Source organism: Recurvomyces mirabilis, assembly GCF_035927965.1.
Source record: "Recurvomyces mirabilis strain CCFEE 5264 chromosome Unknown scaffold_17, whole genome shotgun sequence".
Lineage (NCBI taxonomy): Eukaryota > Fungi > Ascomycota > Dothideomycetes > Mycosphaerellales > Teratosphaeriaceae > Recurvomyces > Recurvomyces mirabilis.
This window is the reverse complement of record NW_027041951.1, coordinates 394,703-416,271: the sequence shown is the minus strand read 5'-3', so window position 1 is coordinate 416,271 and position 21,569 is coordinate 394,703. Positions and strand designations below refer to the sequence as shown.

The following is a 21,569-nucleotide window of genomic DNA, read 5'->3' as shown; positions in this document are numbered from 1 at the left end:
ACCTCAATCATCTTCATCCTTCGCATCCACCTCGTCATCTTCCTCCTCCCGCTTCCTCCTACCAGGACTGCCGCTTCGATCTCGGCCACCCTTACCTCTCGCTCCACCCCGTGCCTGCTGCGGCTGGCTTTTAGCCGGTGGTGGGCGCACGAAAGCAAAGTCTACCGCCAATGTCTGATCCAGCAACTTCTCGCCATTCGCACCTTCAATCGCAGCTTTGGCATCATCGAGCGTAGTGTATTCGATTAGCCCATAGCCCTGCAAGTGAGGCATCGCGTGTCAGTCCTTCGTTCCTGCCCGTTTGGGATATGCACAAATGCTTCCTACCTTGACATATCCCGTCCTTCTGTCCAAGTTGAGATGCAGGTTCTTGACTTCCCCAAACTCGCCGAACATGTCTTGAATATCCTCTTCGGTGGCTTCCTCGTGGATGTTGGTCGCGATCACGATCCAGCCTTCAATACTACGGACGGCTGTCGCATTGGCGTGGGTTGTGCTGTCGCCGCCAGTCTTGGCAGGAGCGGCATCTGGTGAAGCAGGCGCGTCCACCTCCATCTCATTCGTGTCGGCCATTCTGGAGGGTTGAAGTGGCTTGCGATATGAAGAGGGTATTCATGTGCTCGAGCTGCCAAAAGTGCGAGCTCCTCGGCTGTACTCCGGCAGCCGAATCGCCGTACCTTGCAGAATTTCCCTTGACTTGCGCGCTCTTAATGCATTTGCTAACGATGATGTGAGCTGCTGCTGGAAATAAGCGTAATCAACGAGCAAGCCATTACGATGTGAGCACAGTCAGTAGCTCATGCTGCGGCTTGACCACGTGGAACGAGGAGTATATCGGCATATTCTTGCACCAAAGCTCTACTTGTCCCAGCACTCCGGCATCAATCACTTCAACACCATCAACCCCCTCCAAGATCTTGAGATCGACCATCCATCGTCATTGTCTACCTCCATCACTGCCAAGCAAGTCCGACGTACCCAGCTACTCCCCTCTCACGAAGAGGACCTTCCAGGAGACCTTCACCGGGCGAACTGCAGGGCCTACGTCTTGTAGAGCTGCAACTTCGTGGGCTGGATCTGGCGTCTGATCATCTGCCTCACGGCTAATGTTCGACCAAGACTTGCGACAAGAAATCAAGGACCTTCATAGTTCGTGCATTTCCCACCATTTTTGCTGCAAGGCGAAGATGTTTCCGATGGGATGTGTGACTCCTTGCGTACCTACAACTTCCAAACTCCCTAGTATATTGTCATGTTGATTGATATGACAAGAAACCACTCGCGTCTCATCTCGAGGCATGTTTGTCAAACAGAGCGCAGATCAGTCCGAAGCAATAACCCAGTTCGGGTGGCGAAGGCTTGTTGTTGACCATGCCCACTGTTCTTCATTCTATGAACGACCCTCAGCTCCAGCATTTCCAATGAAGTCCGGCGGTGCTATCTGGTATATTGATGACGGAGGCACGCATTGCGACGACCAGCTATGTGTGTATCTCAGCACGCCAGGAAGACTGGAATGAGGTCGGACATCGAGCCACTTTTTGCTTCTCAGTGCAAACTCGGAATTTGTATCGAGCATCGTAGCGAATAGCAAATGTCCGACTTCTGAGCAAAATAGTGCAAAGCAAGACATTCCATCGATGGAGGGATAGCCGATCTGGGCTTGCGCTTTAGTCTTCTCTACTCAGCAACAGGCACAACTCGCTATCGTATCGCTCTGCTAATGCACTTCATCTCAAACGGCATCTGGCAGAGGGCTCGGTCTTGAAAGCTGTTCATGTTCCTTCCAGACACTGTTGTTAATCGATTGTGCTGCCAGGCCTTATAGGACACGGAAGTCTTCATCTTGACGGCAGTGCATATGGCGTTCGCGTACCCATCACCAGGCCTCGTACCTATTAGTGGTAAATGGAACCCTGGGCACGAAAAGGGTACTTGTAGCTTTGAGACCCGACTGTGGGAGAGAACGGCATCCATTGCCAGCGTCTACTTCCAAGCCATGGATAGAAACCCAGGGGTACGAAGAGTTCGAGACGATGTTTCAGAAGCCCAGGATAACATCGAGTCTGCCAACCACAGCAGTCTGTCCAACGAAATTGCGGCCATGGACTCCGTCACTAGACGGCTATGTGCAGCACAACTTCGAGCTGACAGGAAAATCAATACACCCGGCAAGCTGCCTCTTCTTTGGACAACGGAAACGACAAGACCTCGTATCACTCACAAAGTCGAAAGTATAGCACAACGGCTGCTGAAACTGGCACCTCAACATGCACCTGGCGGGCCCATACAACAACTCCGGTTCCTGGAGCAAATTTCAGGCATCAGTGTGGGTCCTCCGCCCTTGTGTGTAGCGTATCAACTTTGAGGAATTTTGGCATCCAAAGCTACTAGAGATGAGCCACATATGGTTGCTCATCAATGTACTGTGACGACTTCATCAGAGCAAGCCAGCCAGCAATCGCGGGAGTACCTGGAAGCACCAAATATTACCACTTTGCAGGTTTCAGCTGCATCAGCGGATCCTCTAAATGGAGCAGACTCTACTCTTGGCACAGGACTATCAGACTTCGCTCGGGCACTGCTCGCGCTTGCTCCGCTGCAGTATCCACAGTATGTGCTCAGCCAGCTCAATGTTATGGCAGCAAGCCACTCTGCAAGACCAGATATGAGAATTGAAGATGCCTAGGGAAAATTCTTCGCCATGTTCGCACCAGGCACACGCCTCAGTGAGCGACAGTCGATTTATTCCCCTTTGGCAGACTCTCGGTATGCTACCTCCTCATCAGCTGGCAATACAGCGGTCGAAAGCTTTGAGCCGCCTATACTGAAAGCTGATCGTAAGCAACGAGATCACGAGTTGCAGCAATGGCGTACAGAGTTTGCGATACATATCAAATACTTCCGGTGGCGAGAGGGTGCTCCCCTATTGCCACAGCCTGTCCAATATCCTGGCGTGAGTACGAATGAGCTTGCAGCAATATGCCTTCGGAAAAACATCGCCTAAGGTATGCTCGACGCTGCACCTTGTGATGCCCAACCAATTGTGCTCCGGGTTCTGGAAGCCGCTGCTGCAGAGCGGCCACTCGTTGACGTTATGACAGCAGCACAGGCTCTGGCGGGTCTACGCTTACTGTCCATGATGTTTGGGAGAGACTGAGACAGCACGAGCTGAGAAATTCAGACTTGACGCCCGCGCGTTTCGAAGAACTCGACAGCGAGAGCTTGGCTGGAGAGTCGTTTGGTCTTTCGTAACCAGGCGGCAGACGAAATTTACAGCATTCTGGTGACAAACCACGTCTAGACGGTGACAATCGGGAGTGGGTGAAGCAATTCATCAAGCATGTCGCAAATGTGCGACCAATGGTTTCCTTCTTGGCTCGGAACAGGACGCTCGACGATTCCATCTCGATCAAAGAGCTCAAACGTAGGCTACCACTCATTGATATCCTTGCCCTAGCAATTCTGGTCACGACCAGACCGTACACTCCTCCAGGGATCCAGCCCATGCTTGAGACTGTAATATGGCAGCCGCAATGTCGGCTGGACTTTGAAGCCGTGGCGACAGCACTCCGACAACTCATTGTGCAATTTCGTATGCTTGAGCTCCATCGACAGGACAGTCCAGAATTCCCTGGGGCAGGGAACAGATCGGAAGCACTCGACGACATGTATGCTAGGTACATGAGTCAAGCCCTGTCCGCACGCAATACGGCTTCGCCACATCCAGATGCATTTATACCACCTGAGATGGCCCAAAAGCTGCTCAACGGAGGACCACGCATTCCCAAGACTATGAAGCGTATGCTGGATGAGCTCATGAGTGGCCTCCCTGCTGGCCTAGACATGAGTGACGATGCAGTCGATCTGTTATTGAACGAGCTTCGGGAAGATCAAGCGACAGCTCTGGGCTTACCACTGTGCGTACCAGAAAAGATCAGCAGAAGCCGCAGTGCGGCAGACTCGGATGATGAGGAGTCTGATACAGCTGACCCCGAGGAACGGGACGACGAAGCGATACTGGCGAGTATGTACTCATTGTTCCCGAATGAGTCACAGCCGATGCGTATGCCCACAACTCCGTTGTCGTCTTTTGTGGGCCAGAATTTTGGGGAGAACATGGACGAAAACGTGCAGCACGACCAGCACCGATCTCACATCGTTGGAGACTGTACGAACGACGAACCAGATTCATCAAGAGCCTAGCCACCGGACTGGGTTTGACGAGGCCGATGGCGATTTTCCATCCGATGACGATGAAGAGCGGGATGCGGAATCAGGACTGTTCAGGTTGACTGGCAGACGGTGGACAGAACTAATTGATGAAGCTCAGCTGGCAATGGCAATGGGAGGACTTTACCTGCCGGAGGATGGCGAGATGCTAGAGTACCCCGACGACGAGGCGGTCGACATACTACGCCGGGTGCTCGACCTTGACTAAGTGAATATGTCGGTGGCACAAAGCAGCCCGACAGCAGGCTGTGTATGGAGAATATCCGCAGTGTTAGTGCTCAGATATTACCGCTTTCTGGTAGGCGCTCAGAAGCAGGGGGACGGCTTTGCGTGGCAAGTAAGGTCATGCAAGCCGCAGGTCGAAGCAATAACAACCTCCCTCATTCATGAAAGCCATGAGTCCCAAGTCTAGCATTGATATGGTATGCTAGTGCCTTTAGCGAGCAAACTGTTGTCTGACATGCTGCTTCTGGACACACTCGCTTATATCAGACCTGTAGAGGCTGTCGAGCCCGAGCAGTAGCCCTTTCCAGAGCTGGAGCTTCAAGCTGCTGACCTTCCATCATCATGCGCCTGCAAGCTATCGCGAGACAAGGGTCTTCGCGTTCCTGCGTATGCGGCTCTGCTAAACAGTGATGCAGCAGCCGAGAATGCTCAGGACAGCATCAATCAAGGTCTTGCATATGCTTCTCATGTCGTTATGAGCTGCTTGTCCTGCCTATGGGAAGTGACCAACGCGCCATATGACTTCCTGCATCAGTGGGAAGTGTGTTCAGCCCCAGATCACTCTGATGAGACGGGAAGCCTTTCAGCCTCGCCTAGGACACCTGATCGGCTTCATGCAGGATCGACTTTATTGCTCAGCTGTGGCGTTAGTGTATGTTGGTACTCTCGCTGGTCTCTTAAGGCCGACCTGGAAGTGAAGGAACGGTATCGTTCTAGGTGCCGATATACTAGGCAAGTAATCACGCGTATGACCTTTCATGCACGCCCATTCATACAGTTAATGGTGAAGTTCGAGAGAAAGTTGAACACGATCGCCACGGCTGCTCCCGCTTTCAACCAAGCCACCGCTCCTCTTCTCTCTGACTTCCTATTGTCATTCGCTGAACACAGCCCAAACAACAGCTCTGAGCTGTGCCATCATTACTGCTCGGCATCGCTTTTCAATCGTGTGGTCAGCCTCGTATCACTCCTTGTCTATGACCCGACTCAGTGATACAATTGCGCAGTAGACCTCGTGCAATTGCCCCACTGGTGATCTCAACAGTCCGTTGCCTGTCAGATTTTAAGCACAACCTAACGGTCACAGCATTAACTCTAACAGCAGCACAAACCTGCAGGTCGCCCATGACGTACGCCCTGGAGACTTCACTCGTGACGGATCAGCATATACCGAATCCACTCGGCTTTCAATAGTCTGATCTTTCGATAAGGCTTACCACAGAAGTGGGCAACGCTTTTGCCCTCCCAGGTCTATTCTCAGATTGGACAAAATGCTGCATTGCTGAGAAACTCTCCGGACCTCAGGCCCGTCATCTCTCGTCAGGCTGGCGGCAGCAGCAGCTCACTTGTCCTTCCAACATCTCAGGTAAACGCTCGCTACGGGACGGCTGTCACCTTCATTCGCGACTGGCTCGCTTCGTACACGTGAAGCTGCACTAGAGCTGCCATGCGGCTACCTGCTGCTGATCGACATACAAATACTCCGGACGGTGGCTCGCCATTCACTCGGCCCTTGGGTCAATGTTAGCGACAGTAAGATACTTCGATCTCACGTAGGCGTGCAGTAGCATGTGTACCTAAGTCCAGCCCTCGTCTTTCATACCATGTGGTAGACTTTCCTTGCATCTCCTTCTTTCTTTCCTGACCAAGAGCTGTGGTGTCCTTCGACTAGACTGCTTCTGTCCACAATTGCGCTCACACTCGATCTTGAGGCAGATCTTGATTTCTACGATGCCAGGTATTAGTGATATGGCCACTGCGGCGCTCAGTGCCCGACAATGGGGCGGTTGGGTAAAGCCGACCACAGGTAACTGTCAGTTCTGCCCACTTTCATCGTCAGACTGTTCGGTGTTGACAGTCTCTAGCGCTCTCGCCTCTTGGGACGCAAGAGCAACCAAGCTTCCCGCATTGGCTTTCCAATAATCCTCTACCTCAAGGTCGACCATGGGGTGGCTGTGATGCTTGGAACACGAACTATTACGAGACCACACCCAACACGGGCGTGACTCGATACTACGACTGGACGGTTGAGAAGCAGAGCTGCGCGCCTGACGGTGTTAACATCACTTGTCTTCTGGCCAATGGGCAGTACCCTGGACCTACTATCGAAGCCAACTGGGGCGACTGGATCGAAGTCAAAGTTACGAACAACGTCGAGGACGAAGGCACGGCTATCCATTGGCACGGACTCTTGCAAAAGGGAACGCAGTACATGGATGGTGTGCCAGGTTTCAGCCAATGTCCGATCGCACCTTACTCTTCCTTTACGTACCGTTTCCAGGCTGATCTATATGGCACCTCGCACGTATTCCTCGGTGACCCACATGAGCACACAGCGAACTAACACATTCTAGATGGTGGCATTCTCACTGGTCGTCTCAATACGCTAGTGGCTTAGCAGGCGCCATGATAATCTATGGTCCAAACAACACTCAGTACGATGAGGATCTTGGTCCAATAATGATCAACGATTGGTATCATGAGTATTACGAGACTGTCATCGACGCCCTCTTCGCTCCACTTCCTGCCGCGAATATCCCCATGAGCGACAATAACTTAATCAACGGCAAGAACAGCTTCGACTGCTCTCAGACCAATCTGCCATGCAAGGCCGATGCTCCTATGGCCAGCTTCAACTTTACCAGTGGCAAAACATATCGAATGCGTTTCATCAACCCAGGCTCTGCCGCCACCCAGAAGATCTCAATCGATAACCACAAGTTCACAGTCTTTGCCAATGACTTCGTCGAGATTGAGCCATACGAGACGGATGTGCTTACTCTTGCTGTTGGTCAGCGGACAGATGTTCTCGTTAAGGCGACCGGAACCCTTGGAGATGCTGCCTGGCTGCGCGGCTTCAAGCCTCAAGCCTGTTGGCCCTCCCACGGCGGAGATGAGGTCAAAGCTGCGATCTTCTACCAGGGTGCCGATCAGACCAAGCCTCCTACCACATCAGCGGGCCCCAATGCTTACAATCAGTACTGCGGCAACGATCCACTTTCACAGACCGTACCCGCCATGAAGCTTGATCCAGGTAAACCCACAAGCAGTGAAGTGATCCCACTAGAATTCAAACCCAACGGCACAAATATCCTCTGGTACATGGCCAACCGCACTTTCAGAGTCAACTACAATGATCCCATGCTTCTGGAGGCTAAGCTCGGCAATCTCAACTTCCCATATATTGAGAACGTACACAACTATGGCAACAACAAGAGTCTCCTCTTCGTCATTGAGAACACTGGACCACAGCCTCATCCTATGCGTAAGTGCGATAGATCGGATCCACAACTCTAAGCCATCCATGAATCTACACTAACATTCATTCCAGACGTTCACGGCCACAACATGTTCATCCTCGCCGAGGGTGACTGCATTGGCAATTCGACAGTCTTCGGAAATGCCCCAGGTGTCACTCAGCCAGGAAAGAACTCGACGTTAATTACAAATTCGACCATAGTCACTCGTGACCTGGAGGGGCGGCAGAGCAGCCCGTATGGTATGTGCTGGGATGGCAAGATCACCAACCCGCAGAATCCACAGCGTCGAGATGTCCAGATGTTGCCGGCCCGGCGATATATTGTCGTGCAATGGAACCAGGATAACCCGGGTATGTCTCCAGTTCTCACATGAGATGGCGAACGTAAGCTGACAAGGACGTAGGTACATGGCCCTTCCATTGTCATATCGCTTGGCATCTAAGTGCGGGTTTTGTCTGGTCCGTGCTTGAGCAGCCCGATGCTATCAGGAACGAGATGCAGATTCCTTCGATCATGGCTCAGTAGGTCCTCATCCACAATATCGGTTGTGATGTGTGCTGATGACCACTTTAGGACATGTCGTGACTGGTCCGCTTGGACTGTAAGGCTCCTGCACCTTTTCGAGCTCTGTATAGGCTGACATGTCATGCAGGGCGATCATATTGTGGACCAGATTGATGATGGCTTGTAGTGGCCAGGCCAATATGCCGTAAGTCAAGTACATCCAAGTCTTGATTTGCCGGCAGGATGGTCTTGGACCTGGACTGGCAATGTAAGCAGACCCATGAACGGCCTCCGGCTGACATGAACCCGGTTTGATCATGCCGCGGGGTTTGTCGCTCGTTAGCTTCCTACAAACATACAGGCCTGTATTCCTGTACAGACCATTGCCTGCTTGGTTTTCATGACCACCCTCTCACCGTTCGCCTGCCACTTATGATGACCAGGAGCTCACAGCTTCCGAAAGCCACTGAGGGTAGCGGCAAACTCCATGACCATCCCGTGTTCGCACGCCAGAGTGACTCGAGCAGGAGATTTGAGGTCAATCTAGCGTTCAGCCTGGTCTTCGCTCAGCATTCATCTTTGTAGACGAAACAATTCACTCATATCTGCTGAATGTTTGAAGCATCCTCCGAATTCCGCACAAATACATGCTCATTTGCGGACATTCATATTTCGAGTCGGCTGTCGGCACCGACTGGCAAACCACTCTACACTTACCCCTTCGAGCAGCAAGCAATCCGTTCACTCGTGATGGTCTCGTGATCGAGATTTATCCACACGTCTGTGCCGCTCCAGCCGAAGGCCAGGATTCGTGCGAATGCATTCTGCCGTTCATAGCCTTTCTAGGTCGTCAAGGCTGCGATTAGCCTGACCTCCCCGCACGCAATGGCCATGTGCCTGTGGAGAAGTCGGAGGTGATACGGAGCGCTCCTGGCGTCCTGAGCGAATCGTGTTTTATGGCGGTGTGCTTGTGTACAGGTTTGCGTCACTTGAAAGTTCGCAAAAGACGTCTGATAGGTGAGTGGAGGTTGGACTCAGGGTAGGTAAGCCCTAGTATGCGTGGTAGATATCGTCTAATGCCAGATGTGGGTAATGCTGGACTGCTCGGTATCATGATTGAAGCTCCTCCGTAAATTCATCCCGGTGGAGAAATCGCGAAAGCTTCCAGCTCCGTTGCCCTGTGCAGCGCTTTGCAACGGTCAACAAAAGTGAACTCAAACGTCATGAAGGAAGCTCCTCCACGTTCCCGCTGGGGTGAATGCATGGTTCATGCAGGCACAGATTACCAAAGCTGCGTAATGACGGACTCTCTGTACCAGAGTAATAAGACCTTGTCCCCCGCTCGGTAGGAACACTGCGTCTCCTCGTACCGTTCATCCTCCTGCTGCCTCACAACGACCCCGAGACGTACAGGTAGAGCTACAGCACTTCCAAGATGGTCTCCTTCACCAGCTCACTGCTTGTTGCGGCTGCTTCGCTCGCAGCAGCACAAGTCCCAGTCAATGGCTCTGACAACTTCATGAATGCCGCTTTCAAAGCCTTCTCCGGCAATCCATTTCAGAAGTACACCTTGACCGCTGACGGCATCAATGCCACATTCATCCCATACGGTGCTCGTCTCACGAACTTATTCGTCAAGGACAAGGCAGACTGCTATCAGGATGTTGTGCTGGGATACGACAATGCTACCCAGTACTTGACGGACAGTGAGACGAACCATGCCTACTTCGGCCCAATCGTGGGTCGTTACGCCAACAGGTATGATGTGGAGGCGGCTGCAATGCGAACGTATATGACTGACCAGACTACAGAATTCTAAACGGTACCTTCACACTCGATGGCGTGACCAGCCACATCCCGGAGAACGAGCACAATGGTACCGACACCCTGCACGGTGGAGAGGTCGGCTACGATCAGCAAAACTGGACTGTCGCCTCCGTGACCGGCAACAGCATCACCTTCGTCTTCTATGATGAGGCTCAGTCCGGCTTCCCAGGCGATGTACTCAACGTGGCCACTTACACCCTGACCGATGCTCCAGCCTTCATCAGCCGCCTCGTCTCCATCCCATTGAACGAGCAAACACCAATCATGCTTGCCAATCACATCTACTGGAACTTGGGCGCCTTCATCAACGAGAAGGCCAAGTACATCCTGAACGACACCCTCTACATGCCTTACGCCGACCGCATTATCGATATCGACGGCATCGAGCTCCCCACTGGCGGCATCAACATCACGAACGGCACTGCCTACGACTTCACGAAGCCCGGCAAGACCATTGGCCAAGACATCGGCACCCTCGTCAACTCCTGCGGTACAGGCTGCAGCGGGTACGACAACGCCTTCATCCTCGACCGCCCACGCTACTCCGGCCCCGATGACCCTGAGCTCGAAGTTCTCCGTATGTGGGCACCAGAGACGGGCATTCAGATGAGCCTGGAGAGCAATCAGCAGGGTCTCCAGATCTACAGCTGCACGGGCCAGAACGGCACAATCCCAGTCAAGGCCAGCCAGCAGCATGCCAACACCACAACTTACGTGGAGAAGGCTGGTTGCGTCGTCATTGAGACTCAGGATGTAAGTGGAGGAGCTTGTATATTTGTGATGAGGTTACACGCTAATTGCTTTTACAGTGGATCGACGGCATCAACCAGCCACAATGGGGTCGTAACGAGTGGCAGGTCTTCTCGCCCACCACCGAGCCCGCCATCAACTACCAGAAGTATACCTTCAGCGTAGTTAATGCGTAAGGGAGAGGAAGTGGAAGGAGTAGGAGGCCGTAATATCCGATGATGAGTAATGTGTATGTCGTACTGCATATCATAGTATAGACAGGTGAAACTAAGTGCCTTTAGGCTTTACTCAAGCTTTCTCGTGCAGGTGTGTTGTGCCAATTACTATCGTAAATGTCATCAGTATACTCTTGTATGCCATGGTCACGGAGATCTGTGATCATTGTCCCGATGCATGGCTGTTGTACAATGGGTATCATAAAGGTCATCAATACGTTATACCATCCCACTGGCAAGGAGATCTGCTGGCTAGGCGCTCACTCTCTGCGCCCAGTCACCTTTGCCAAAAGCTAGCCTGTTCACCGCCATGCACACATTCCGCCACCCTCCCTCGAGAAATCATCTCCTCCTCACCTCCTCCGGCTCCCTCCTCACCCAAACAACATCACCACTACCCAGCCTCATCCCCAGCACCTCCCACAACATCCCCACCCCTTCCTCCGTCAACTCCACCCTCACCCACCCCTCAATCTCCGCAATCGTCTCCTCATCTTTCAGATCTTCCTCCGCCTCCCTCCTCTCCTCCTCCGTCTCAAACAATCTTGCTCTGCGCCTTTCGGCGGCCTCCTGGTCACGACGTAGCGTGCGGCGTTGCTGCTGCCGCTGCGCTTCTTGCCGCTCCATCTCGTTCATTACTGCTGCCGAAGGCAAGACGGCGTTGCCGCGGTCGGAGCCGAGGAGTTGAGCTTGGAGGGTGGCTAGGGTGAGGCCCACGGCTGGTGTAGTGGTGTTGATGTCCCAGTGTGACATGGTGATGTTTTAATAGTGTTTGAAACCTGGCAGTGAGACGAAGGACTCATATACCAGGTCTTTCGGTCGCTGCCTTTGTCTAATTGTGTTATTATGGGACGATCCGCTTACTAGTCCCTTTGTAGTTAGGCTAGCATCGAATTCAGATGAGGAAGGAACGTTGGAATATGTCCAGATCACTATGCATGCAGTGTAACGAGTCTTTCTATGCTTCCAAAGACGACAAAGTCGCTCTCTCCAGATCGTAGTATCTCGCTGATGTACTGACAGCGAGTAAGCCAGGATATGATCCCTTGACTACAGATGAGATGTCTGAGACTCTGAGCCTGATTCACCAGGTTCGACCTACGCTCGGCATGTGTGGGATGAGATTCCATCGTGCTCGCATACAGGTGGCCACAAGAGTCTCCAGATGGCCGTAGTCTTTCGACACATTGGCAGGATATGTGCCAGCATCATCACTCCTGGTAGCCGATAGCATGATTGAGACCACAGGTGTTGCTCGCCAGCAGGAGACGTTCGTGGTACTGTCCAGATGATGGTGAAGAAGCCAGTGACCTGATGGAATTTATGCCAGCTAAGGCCTAGTAGTGCCAGCTGAGATGTCTGTAAGCCACTTGCCCGGCAGGTCTACAGAATCTTGGGGTTGTTCGTAACAGGTTGAATGCCTCCCATCGTCCTGGTCTGTAGCTGTCAGATATTTCACGGCGAAGCCGATCCCAAGCGGCCACTTTTACATGCCCCGTGCGAGGCTACGGATTAGTGGTCAGCCCAATCATGTGGTCATCTTGTAGAAAGGAGATGATCAGAGCATTGCCAGTATTTCCGTCAGAGCTTGCCCGGCGAATACTGATTGTAGCTTGTCGGACGACGTCGCGCTATAGCATACAGCAGGTAACGTTCGCACATTAGGATGCCAATGGTACCGATGCTATCGACATCGTAGCGCGGCATCTGGAAAGGAGATGAGATTGCTAATGAAGTTCACACGCTGAAGATACAGCCTAACCACATTCAGCCAACGTTATCCAGTATCGTGCACGATTCGGGACCGGGGCGTCCAGGAGCTGGGGTCGATGATGAGCATGATTATAGACTAAGAGATACTTCGTACAAACTCCGTGTTGGACAACTTTACGAACTAAAGAAAGAGACGATGCTATGATGAATGAGGAGTGATCAGAGGTTGAGCAGAGCAGACGATCTCTAGGCTGGAAATGAGTGCATCGGATCTCACGAGCAGGACGAAGAGACTAAACGAATAGAAATGGATACACCAGTATCGCATAATAGCCTGGAGGGCGCAAACATGACGGGAAGCCCAGAGCACTACCAGACGAACGTCCGCGCTCCTTCAGAACTTCTCCCACATCTTCCTATGTCAACCCACGCTACATTCGGCGACGAATCATCACCCCGGAGCATCAACGGTGATCACACGAACGGCCACTCAGCCACTCTAGCAAAACCGAACGGTATAACGAAACCCCTAGTCGATGCACAAGGACGAACACTCAACCCGCGATCATGCGTGACGTGCAGAAAGCGAAAAGTGAAATGCGACAAGCTGAACCCATGCTCGAATTGCAACCGAGCACATATCGAATGTATCTTCCCTGCACCAGGCAGAGCACCGCGGAAGATGCGAAAGCCTGGCGAAGGACGGGACAAAGAATTGTTGGACAGACTACGAAGATTAGAGGGAGTCGTAAAAGGTCTGGGCGTCGACCCAGAGGCAGGCGAAGGCAGCAGTAAAGAAATCGAGAGCTCGACGCCCGAAAGACAAAAAGACGTCATCCTCAGCGAAAACCACAGTCCCGATCCCTCGCGTTCCCACGGCGACGACATATCCACCACCACCGCAGCAAACCAGCCAAGTGCTGCCGAGAGGAACTTCACGGACAAGACCCGGTATATAGAAGAACACCAACAATCGCGCTTCGAAAACCGCTTCGGCCGGCTCGTTATAAACGAGGGCAAAAGCCGCTATATCAACAACTCCTTTTGGGCCAACCTCAGTAATGAAGTTGAAGACTTGAAGGGAATCCTCAACCAATCTTCCGACGAAGACGACGATGCTGACCCCGGCACTAATCCCATGATCACGAACCATCAAGGCTGGACATTCGGGTTCAGTAGTCAGAGCGTGGATATGCTTGCTTTACATCCTATCCCGAGTCTGATAGGGGTCTACTGGGAAGTTTTCAAAGATCGAGTGGATCCGTTGGTCAAGGTGTTGCATCTACCTACTGTGGAGGCCACGGTATTACAGGCTGCGTCGCACCTTGGTAACCTCTCTCGGGGTTTCGAGGCGTTGTTATTCGCGATCTATTATGGTGCTGTTACTGCCCTCTCGGCACCGGATTGTCTGGCTAGATTCCAAGAGGAGAAGAGTGTCCTTCTTTCGCGGTACCGATTTGCTGTCGAGCAGGCTCTTGCCAGGGCGAGTTTCTTGACGACAGAGGAGGCGGTTGTGTTGCAGGGGTTTGTGATTTTCTTGATTTGTCTGCGGAGGAATCACGACGCGAGGGTTATTTGGACGTTGACGGGCTTGGTAGTAAGAATTGCACAGACGATTGGGATTCATCGGGATGGATCGCATTTTGGCTTGTCACCTTTCGAGGTCGAGATGAGGCGGAGATTGTGGTGGCAGGTGTGCATTCTGGATATTCGAGCGAGTGAAGATCATGGTTGTGATCCGACGATTGTGGAGCAGGCGTTCGATACGAAGATGCCGCTTAATATCAACGACAGCGATATCAGTCCCGACAGCAAGGAGTTCCCGGCTGAGAGACAAGGATGTACGGATATGTCGTTTTGTCTCATCCGTTTCGAGGTGGCGAACACTTTCCGCCGCATCAACTATGTCCCTCCCGGCGCTATGAGGCCTTCTTCGGATAAGGGTGGGGTGGAGGGAGGGATCACGTTGCAGGATAAGGAGAAGTGGATTACGCAGTGTCACCAGAAATTGGAGGAACGGTATCTGGCGCATTGCGATATGAGTGTGCCGCTTTTTTGGGTTACGGCTACGGTGGCTAGGTTGATGATGTCGAAGATGTGGCTTATGGTGTATCATCCTTTTCAACGACAGGATGGTGGAGCTAGTTTGCCGAGCGAGACGAGGGATAAGCTGTTCATTACCAGCCTGGAGAACATCGAGTATGCGCTTTTACTGGAGACGGAGGCGAGGACGATGAAGTGGGGGTGGTTGTTTCGCACGTATATGCAGTGGCATGCGCTGGCTTTCATGCTGAGTGAATTGTGTCATCGCAGTACTGGAGACTTGGTAGAAAGGGCGTGGGTGGCGGTGGAGAAGACGAGGGACTGTCGCTGGGGACGAGCGCTGGACGAGGACGTCAGAGCTGGTCACCTGTGGAGACCGTTGAAGAAGCTTTATCGCAAAGCCAAGGAAGCACGACGAGCTGGGATAGCGGAAGAGATGCTGCGGCAGCAGAATGGTGGTAGTGGTGGGCCGCAGGTTGCTAGGACGTATAGTCCAAACACGAACCCGATGTTTGGCGGCCATCCGAAACGACCGACTGTTACGAGGGCGCCGTTGAGCAATGCGCAGGTGCAGAGGTTTGTGCAGGGGCCTGTGTATGGGGAGGTGCCGCTGGATAAGCATGAGATGCTGAAGTCACCTAGACTTTCTGAAACGGTGGGAGGTAGTGAGGTTGATCCGATGGATATGATGGGTATTTCCAACGATCTTGGTCAGCCGGGTATGGGCCAGCAGAGTGGATCGTATGGTGTGGCTGGTTATGGTATGCCGAGACAGAACATACCTGCACCTACGACAATGAGGGACAACAATGCCTTGAATGGCCTACCGCCTTTCGCGAACAATTTTGTAAACACGACTGCGAATATGGACTACAACTTCCCGCTCCAAGCCAACACCAAGCCGCTCACACAACCGCAGATGACTTCTGCTATGGACCTCACCAACCCATCTGCACCAATCAATATGCTCCGAATGGACAGTCTGGACTCCAATAACACGAACAACGGCTACGATCCCACCCTTGACGCAAGCATGCTAGACGCGTCAGGGGAAGTGAACTGGGAGAACTGGGATGAATTGGTCAGGCAGTTTGGGATGGATGTCGATACGACTTTCGATCGACGACCTGGTGACCTTGGAGGTGATGGGTTGGGTGATGGGGCTAGACAATGGAATATGGCGCCGGGCGTAGGGGTGAATGGGGGGATGGGAATGGGTGGTGGGCAGATCAATCCTGTGCAGGGGAATTTGAGGATGGCTACGGGGATGGGGATGGGTGGTGGAGGGTGGTTTTGATTGTGGATGTGGTTGTAGATAGTGTATATGTGTACGATTGATGTCATGTATCACTTAATACGCGTTCTGTCAATCGCTCCTGCCTACTTGCAAAGGTCATCGTCGTCGTATGCAACGTGCGCTGAGTCAGCGAGGATTTTTGTCCAATTGTCCAAGCTTCCTTGAGAGATTCGACTCGACGGTCAAGCTCACTTGTCAAACAGAACCATCGACAACATTTCCTGTTCTCAACACCAATTTTCTGACACGGCAACTCATCACACCGATCAAGCGGCGGGTCGTTGACTGAATGTCACCGTGAGGCTTCACGCCACTCACTGATCGATCGTCGCGTGATTTTGTGCGTCGAGCAACCGCAGCTCACACCAGTCTCCAGCACGCGTGATTAACATCACTCAAACAACACCTACACAACACAACATCGCATCGCCAGCATGGGCAAAGCCAAACGCAAACATGAAGATATCCAAGAGGTGCTCGACCGCCCGTGGTGCTACTACTGCGAGCGCGACTTCAACGACCTCGTGATCCTAATGTCGCACCAGAAATCCAAGCACTTCAAATGCTACGTCTGCAACCGTCGCCTCAACACCATCGGCGGCCTCTCCGTCCACATGAGTCAAGTGCACAAGGAGAAGATCGACACGGTAGAGAATGCGCTCGACAACCGCAAGGATATCAACGTCGAGATTTTCGGCATGGAGGGCATTCCCGAGGAGATTATGTACGCGCACAAGCAGCGTCTGACCGAGGCGTATTTTCGTAAGGAGGCGGAGCGTCGGGCGGCGACGGGGAATCCGCCTCCTGGGGGTGGTGGGCAGGTGGCTAAGAGGCAGAAGGTTGAGGAGACGCCCGAGCAGCTCAAGGCGCGTTTGGCGGAGCACAAGGCGAAGAGGGCCGCGGAGAAGTTGGGTCTGACTGCGACTGGTAGTGGTGGTAGTACCCCACAGCAGCCGGTCGTGACTCCAGGCAACGTCGTAAGTGACCTCACTCAATCCCTCCGTCGCGTCGAATATTAATCATTGATCAGGATTTCGACGCCCCAATGCCGCCCTACACTGCGAACGGCACGTCGCCACCTCCAAGCTACGGCTATGGTCAGCCGGCTCCAATGCAGGGCATCGCGACCTATCCAGCTGCGTCACCCAATGGTCTGCCGTCCGCGTATCAGTCTTGGCCTGTAGGCTCTCCTGCTCAACCTTTCCCTACGCCGTACCCGCCACCTCAATCCCCGTATGGCTTCCAGCCTCAATCCACCTACGCACCTGATCCATATCAGCAGCAGTCGGCGTCACCATGGGTTCCACCACCAGGCCCTCCAGCTCTTGGTCCAGCTATGAATATGGTTCTACCTCCACAACCAACAGGTCTCAGCCACCCATCAAATTCATACCAGCAGCAGTCGGCGACACCATTCACTCATCAAACCACGAACACGGCTCTGCCTCCGCCACCGACAGGTCTGCCACAGCGTCCATCTTTCAACCCACCTAACCTCAGCAAGGAGGATATGGCCAAGATGCACACGGGCCAGAACATGCCGCCAGGCGTTCCTCATGCCCCGCAGCCTGTACGCCAATCTCCTTCAGGCTATGGGCCACCGCACACCAACAACTTCGCCACTTCCGGCTCTGGCATGTCGGAGCTCGATCGTGAGCGCCTGAACGATGGTATTCAAGATATGATTGACGAGGCGACCAAGCAGGGCACGTACGCGTCTCAACCCGTCATCAAGCAGGAGCCGGATATCGAGCATGAGCCGGGTATGGCACAGGAGCCGCGCATCAAGCAGGAGCCGGGCATTGAGCAACATCCTAATGATGGCCGTGAGTACTCCATCGGCCCCACCAACCATGCTTTTGGGTCAGCTCACCCAGATCCCTCGACTTCTTCTTCCATCGGTGGAGCATTCGAGTACGCTCGACGTCCCTCCAACGGCGATGTCGCCCTCATTTCATCCTCACCAATTCCTACAGGTCCCGCCGCTGTGAGGGCCTGGCACTCGAACCCTTCAGCTCCACGCCGCGGCTCACGGGGTTCCAACCCAAGCAGTCGTAGAGGCTCGTGGTCATCCAACCCTACAAGCCGTAGGAACTCTCACACCTACGTCCCGGGCGCCCCGACAGCCCCTGCAGCTATTCGCCGCAACTCAAACCCATCTGTTCCATCAAGTCCTGCGGCTAAACCAGCATCAAGCTCTGCAATCCCGCCGGCGCCTGAAGCGGTCATTCCACCAACTGAACCCCCATCGGCCTCAGAAGCCGCGACTTCAACAACCACGTCGCGTCCGAGCAAGAAGTCGTCGGCCAAGAAGGAAGCTAAGAGCACCCTCGACCCCCGCCTCACCTACTCCGACCCGATCCTCGGCACCGAAGAATTACTATATGACGACCTCCCCAAGTTCAATTTCGATAGGCTCGAGAATGATAGCTTGGAGGCGCAAATGATGGCTGCGGCGCACGCGCGTGCGAATGGCGCGACTGTAGGCGATTCCGCGGCTTAGGAGGCCGATGGTCATCGTTCACAGCCGCCGATTAGTCTGGCGTTTCGGCCTGCGAGGAGCTTGCCGTTGACGCTCAGTGATCCGTTGGAGAAGATTTTGGAGGGCGATCAGGAGTGGGGTGAGGAATAGGAGAGGGCTGATTGATGGAAGACAAGGATGGGGTTTCAAGGAAGGAGGTACGCAGGGTACGAGATGGTATGGGATTGGGAGCGAGGTGAGTCCCCCGTCCAGCTGGCATGGCTGGCGGGCGACCAGGTGTGTGCATCAAGTTTCTTTGCGCGATTGCGCGACTGCTGTGCTGTGATGAGAGCATACTTATCTCACGACTGACAAAGCTGCGCTACGCTGTGGGAAGGCCTCATAAGGGGGTCAAACACCCAATCGATGCGCATGGGGACGGCGCAGGGAGTATACGCCGAACGCTTATCGAAGGATTGGTTGAATGGCAGTACGTGCGCGATTTTCTCCTTGATGCTTGCTTTTGGCAAAAATTGACCACACAGCTTTTTTGTGATGTTTACTTGAGACATGAAAAAGGTAGCTTGATGAATGTAAGTCTTGTTGCTACAAATTTCCTCGTCAACATTGCAAGCTGTCCTCGCGTTCTGCTTCCTGCCGATCCAGGCAACTGCTATCTTGTATCGCGCGCTACGGCATCGAGTTTGCACGTCGAGCTCGGCGTGGAGGAATGCTCTCTTCATGTGTGCGGCTGCAAATTACTGCTCTCGATGCGGCATCCAGATCTCTTGACCATGCCGCGTCTGCCGACACACTCGCCGATGCTTCATGCCCAAGGTCAAGTCGTCGACTTCGTGGGTCTTTCATCAGTCCACTGATTCGTCATACATTCATTCATCCAACAACCGTGCCCCTCCTCTCCATCCTCCCCACTTCATCCGCATACCTCACAAAAAGCTCATTAACAAAATGTTCATGCTTGATCCCGGGAGCCCTCTTCTCCGCAAATTCGGCCAGAGCATCAAGAAGTCGATAGCCGAGTCGCTCGATGAGATAACAGATGATCAAGAAGCCAGTTCGGTTGAACCCGTAGTGACAGTGAATACCAACGACCGGTCGCACATCTTCTTCACCGGGCTGCTCGCGAATGACTCCGGGTTGTGGATGGTGTCGTGGTTGGAGTTTTGGCGCTTCCCGTAGATGGTTGATGAGAGCGATGAAATGTTCCACCTCGTCTGCGGTGGGAGGGAGTTTCGACACGGGAGGAAATTTATGGTATTCCACCCCTCCCTCCTCCAAACCCTTTGGATCATAAACGGGTGATTCATGCGAAATATCCACCACCATCGCCACCCCATCCGCCAGCACCCCCGCTCCAAACTTCTTCACGAATTCCCGCGGATTATGCACTTCGTCCACTTCTCTCATCGTCTTCATCGCTCGGAAGACTGGGATTGGTTTCCCGATCGGGGCAGAGCAGGGGGCGATGGAGGACCATTTGGAGAGGTTCTTGACGTCCCATTTTCCGCTTGTGGCGAGGTGTTGGAGTTGCCAGCCTAAACTTAGGCGCTCGTCTATGTGGGAGGAGAGGAAGGTTTGGAGGAAGCCGCAGAGGGGCCGGAGGGTGGAGGTTGTGTACATGATGGCGTGGGCTGCCGGGGTGGGGAAGATGGTGGTTTTTAGGGCGAAGGCGTGGTGGGTATGTTGTTGTTTGTCCTTGATTGGGACGCCGTCGATCTTTGGAGGGTCCATGGGGCTGTCTGAGGGGGTGTGTAGGCTGCTTGAGAGGTGGTGTTGGGCTACTTGGAGGTCGCCTGCTGTTGTGGGGATTGGCGCGGCTGTCTCTGTTGAATTGAGTGGTTCGGCATCAGGCGCAACCTCTTCTTCGTCGTTATACCGCTGCCGATCAGCATGCGTTTCTGCATCATCACTCCTGCCATTCTTCTTTTCAACATCCCTCGTCAACCACCCAGCAATCTTCTCCACCTCCTTCGGCGAAGTGACCTTATCCGCCTCACCCGCCACCAAAAACAACGGCACCTTGATCCCACTCCAAACCTTCTCTCCGGGCAATCCGACCTCGGATCCCGCCGCTCCAGGCAGCATACCAGCGACAAACCGCAAAACCACCGGAGACCGACTCTGCTCATTGAAACTCTGCTGCAATTTCCTGGTCTCCGCATCCGCACCCTCCCCAACCATACGCGTAATACTAGAACTGTCCACCCCACCCAGTCGATCCCACATCCGAATAAGATCGAATGCCGCGACAGGAAGGTGTTTCAGTCGACTCACTGCTCGTGCCTCCTTGGCTATGAAGGGACCGGCTCGAGGGTTCAAGGCGATCAGACCAATCACATACTCGCACTTCAGCCTCTCCCTCAGTGGCGAAGTGGAAGAGGCGAGGAGAGCAGCGATCGAACAACCCATGCTATGTCCGATGAGTATGACTTGCTGATTACTCTCCGCATCCCTAAACTTCTCGATAGCGGCACAGACCAGCTCAGCGAACGCAGAAGTAGTATACGCAGCAGCATCATCTGGTTTGAAATCCGATTGTCCGCAGCCCGGTAGGTCGATGGCGAGACAGGGTGCGACGTTCACTAGACTCGTGAGTAAGGGAGCGAATTGAGTGGCATTCCCTCCCAAGCCGTGGATAAAGACGAGAAGTGGTAAGTCCTTGGGCAGTTTTGCCGCTTGGGCATGGGGGCTGTAGAAGAGGCGGATGCGAGGGTAGTGGTGGCCGGAGACTGTGGTGAAGGGGGAGAAGGTTGAGTTCTTCTTGAAGAGGCCTGGTTCTGAAGCGCCGCGTTTAATGGTGAGAGATAATACTCTGCGTAGTGAGCCCAGGAGTGCGAGACTGAGTATGGTTGTGAAGAGGGTTGATGATCTCCAGTCCTTGAGCCAAACTGATTTTACGAGATGTTGCATCCTCTCGCGGAGGCGAAGTAGTTGCGAGCGATCCATTGACTTTGGCGTTCCTGTGTCTTGTCTACTAGGAGTACGTGTGGTGAGGTAGTTTTCTTGCTCGCCACGCCGTT

At 53.4% G+C, this 21,569-nt stretch overlaps 9 protein-coding genes across 9 annotated transcripts; 6 read left to right on the top strand and 3 right to left on the bottom strand.

Annotated features, from left to right (window-relative positions):
* Window positions 1-3: 3 nt before the first annotated feature.
* On the bottom strand, window positions 4-573 carry LTS14_006692 (uncharacterized protein; the record flags this gene model as incomplete). Its single annotated transcript, XM_064839386.1, has 2 exons — window positions 4-258; window positions 328-573. 2 exons carry the CDS (start codon window positions 571-573, stop codon window positions 4-6), a joined length of 501 nt encoding a protein of 166 aa, XP_064693128.1.
* A 2,131-nt stretch (window positions 574-2,704) lies between these two features.
* On the top strand, window positions 2,705-4,206 carry LTS14_006691 (uncharacterized protein; the record flags this gene model as incomplete). The annotated part of the gene is made up of 2 exons (XM_064839385.1): window positions 2,705-2,960; window positions 3,305-4,206. 2 exons carry the CDS (start codon window positions 2,705-2,707, stop codon window positions 4,204-4,206), a joined length of 1,158 nt encoding a protein of 385 aa, XP_064693127.1.
* A 1,983-nt stretch (window positions 4,207-6,189) lies between these two features.
* On the top strand, window positions 6,190-6,802 carry LTS14_006690 (uncharacterized protein; the record flags this gene model as incomplete). The annotated part of the gene is made up of 2 exons (XM_064839384.1): window positions 6,190-6,265; window positions 6,324-6,802. 2 exons carry the CDS (start codon window positions 6,190-6,192, stop codon window positions 6,800-6,802), a joined length of 555 nt encoding a protein of 184 aa, XP_064693126.1.
* Window positions 6,803-6,864: 62 nt separating this feature from the next.
* On the top strand, window positions 6,865-8,409 carry LTS14_006689 (uncharacterized protein; the record flags this gene model as incomplete). Its single annotated transcript, XM_064839383.1, has 5 exons — window positions 6,865-7,723; window positions 7,790-8,068; window positions 8,122-8,239; window positions 8,292-8,319; window positions 8,371-8,409. The coding sequence occupies 5 exons, from the start codon at window positions 6,865-6,867 to the stop codon at window positions 8,407-8,409; spliced, it is 1,323 nt and encodes a 440-aa protein (XP_064693125.1).
* A 1,248-nt stretch (window positions 8,410-9,657) lies between these two features.
* LTS14_006688 (uncharacterized protein) lies at window positions 9,658-10,975 on the top strand (the record flags this gene model as incomplete). Its single annotated transcript, XM_064839382.1, has 3 exons — window positions 9,658-9,980; window positions 10,034-10,802; window positions 10,859-10,975. The coding sequence occupies 3 exons, from the start codon at window positions 9,658-9,660 to the stop codon at window positions 10,973-10,975; spliced, it is 1,209 nt and encodes a 402-aa protein (XP_064693124.1).
* Window positions 10,976-11,356: 381 nt separating this feature from the next.
* LTS14_006687 (uncharacterized protein) lies at window positions 11,357-11,767 on the bottom strand (the record flags this gene model as incomplete). The annotated part of the gene is made up of 1 exon (XM_064839381.1): window positions 11,357-11,767. One exon carries the CDS (start codon window positions 11,765-11,767, stop codon window positions 11,357-11,359), a length of 411 nt encoding a protein of 136 aa, XP_064693123.1.
* A 1,309-nt stretch (window positions 11,768-13,076) lies between these two features.
* Window positions 13,077-16,067, top strand: LTS14_006686 (uncharacterized protein; the record flags this gene model as incomplete). Its single annotated transcript, XM_064839380.1, has 1 exon — window positions 13,077-16,067. The coding sequence occupies one exon, from the start codon at window positions 13,077-13,079 to the stop codon at window positions 16,065-16,067; it is 2,991 nt and encodes a 996-aa protein (XP_064693122.1).
* Window positions 16,068-16,501: 434 nt separating this feature from the next.
* On the top strand, window positions 16,502-18,570 carry LTS14_006685 (uncharacterized protein; the record flags this gene model as incomplete). The annotated part of the gene is made up of 2 exons (XM_064839379.1): window positions 16,502-17,044; window positions 17,098-18,570. The coding sequence occupies 2 exons, from the start codon at window positions 16,502-16,504 to the stop codon at window positions 18,568-18,570; spliced, it is 2,016 nt and encodes a 671-aa protein (XP_064693121.1).
* Window positions 18,571-19,422: 852 nt separating this feature from the next.
* On the bottom strand, window positions 19,423-21,495 carry LTS14_006684 (uncharacterized protein; the record flags this gene model as incomplete). Its single annotated transcript, XM_064839378.1, has 1 exon — window positions 19,423-21,495. The coding sequence occupies one exon, from the start codon at window positions 21,493-21,495 to the stop codon at window positions 19,423-19,425; it is 2,073 nt and encodes a 690-aa protein (XP_064693120.1).
* Between the last annotated feature and the right edge of the window lie 74 nt (window positions 21,496-21,569).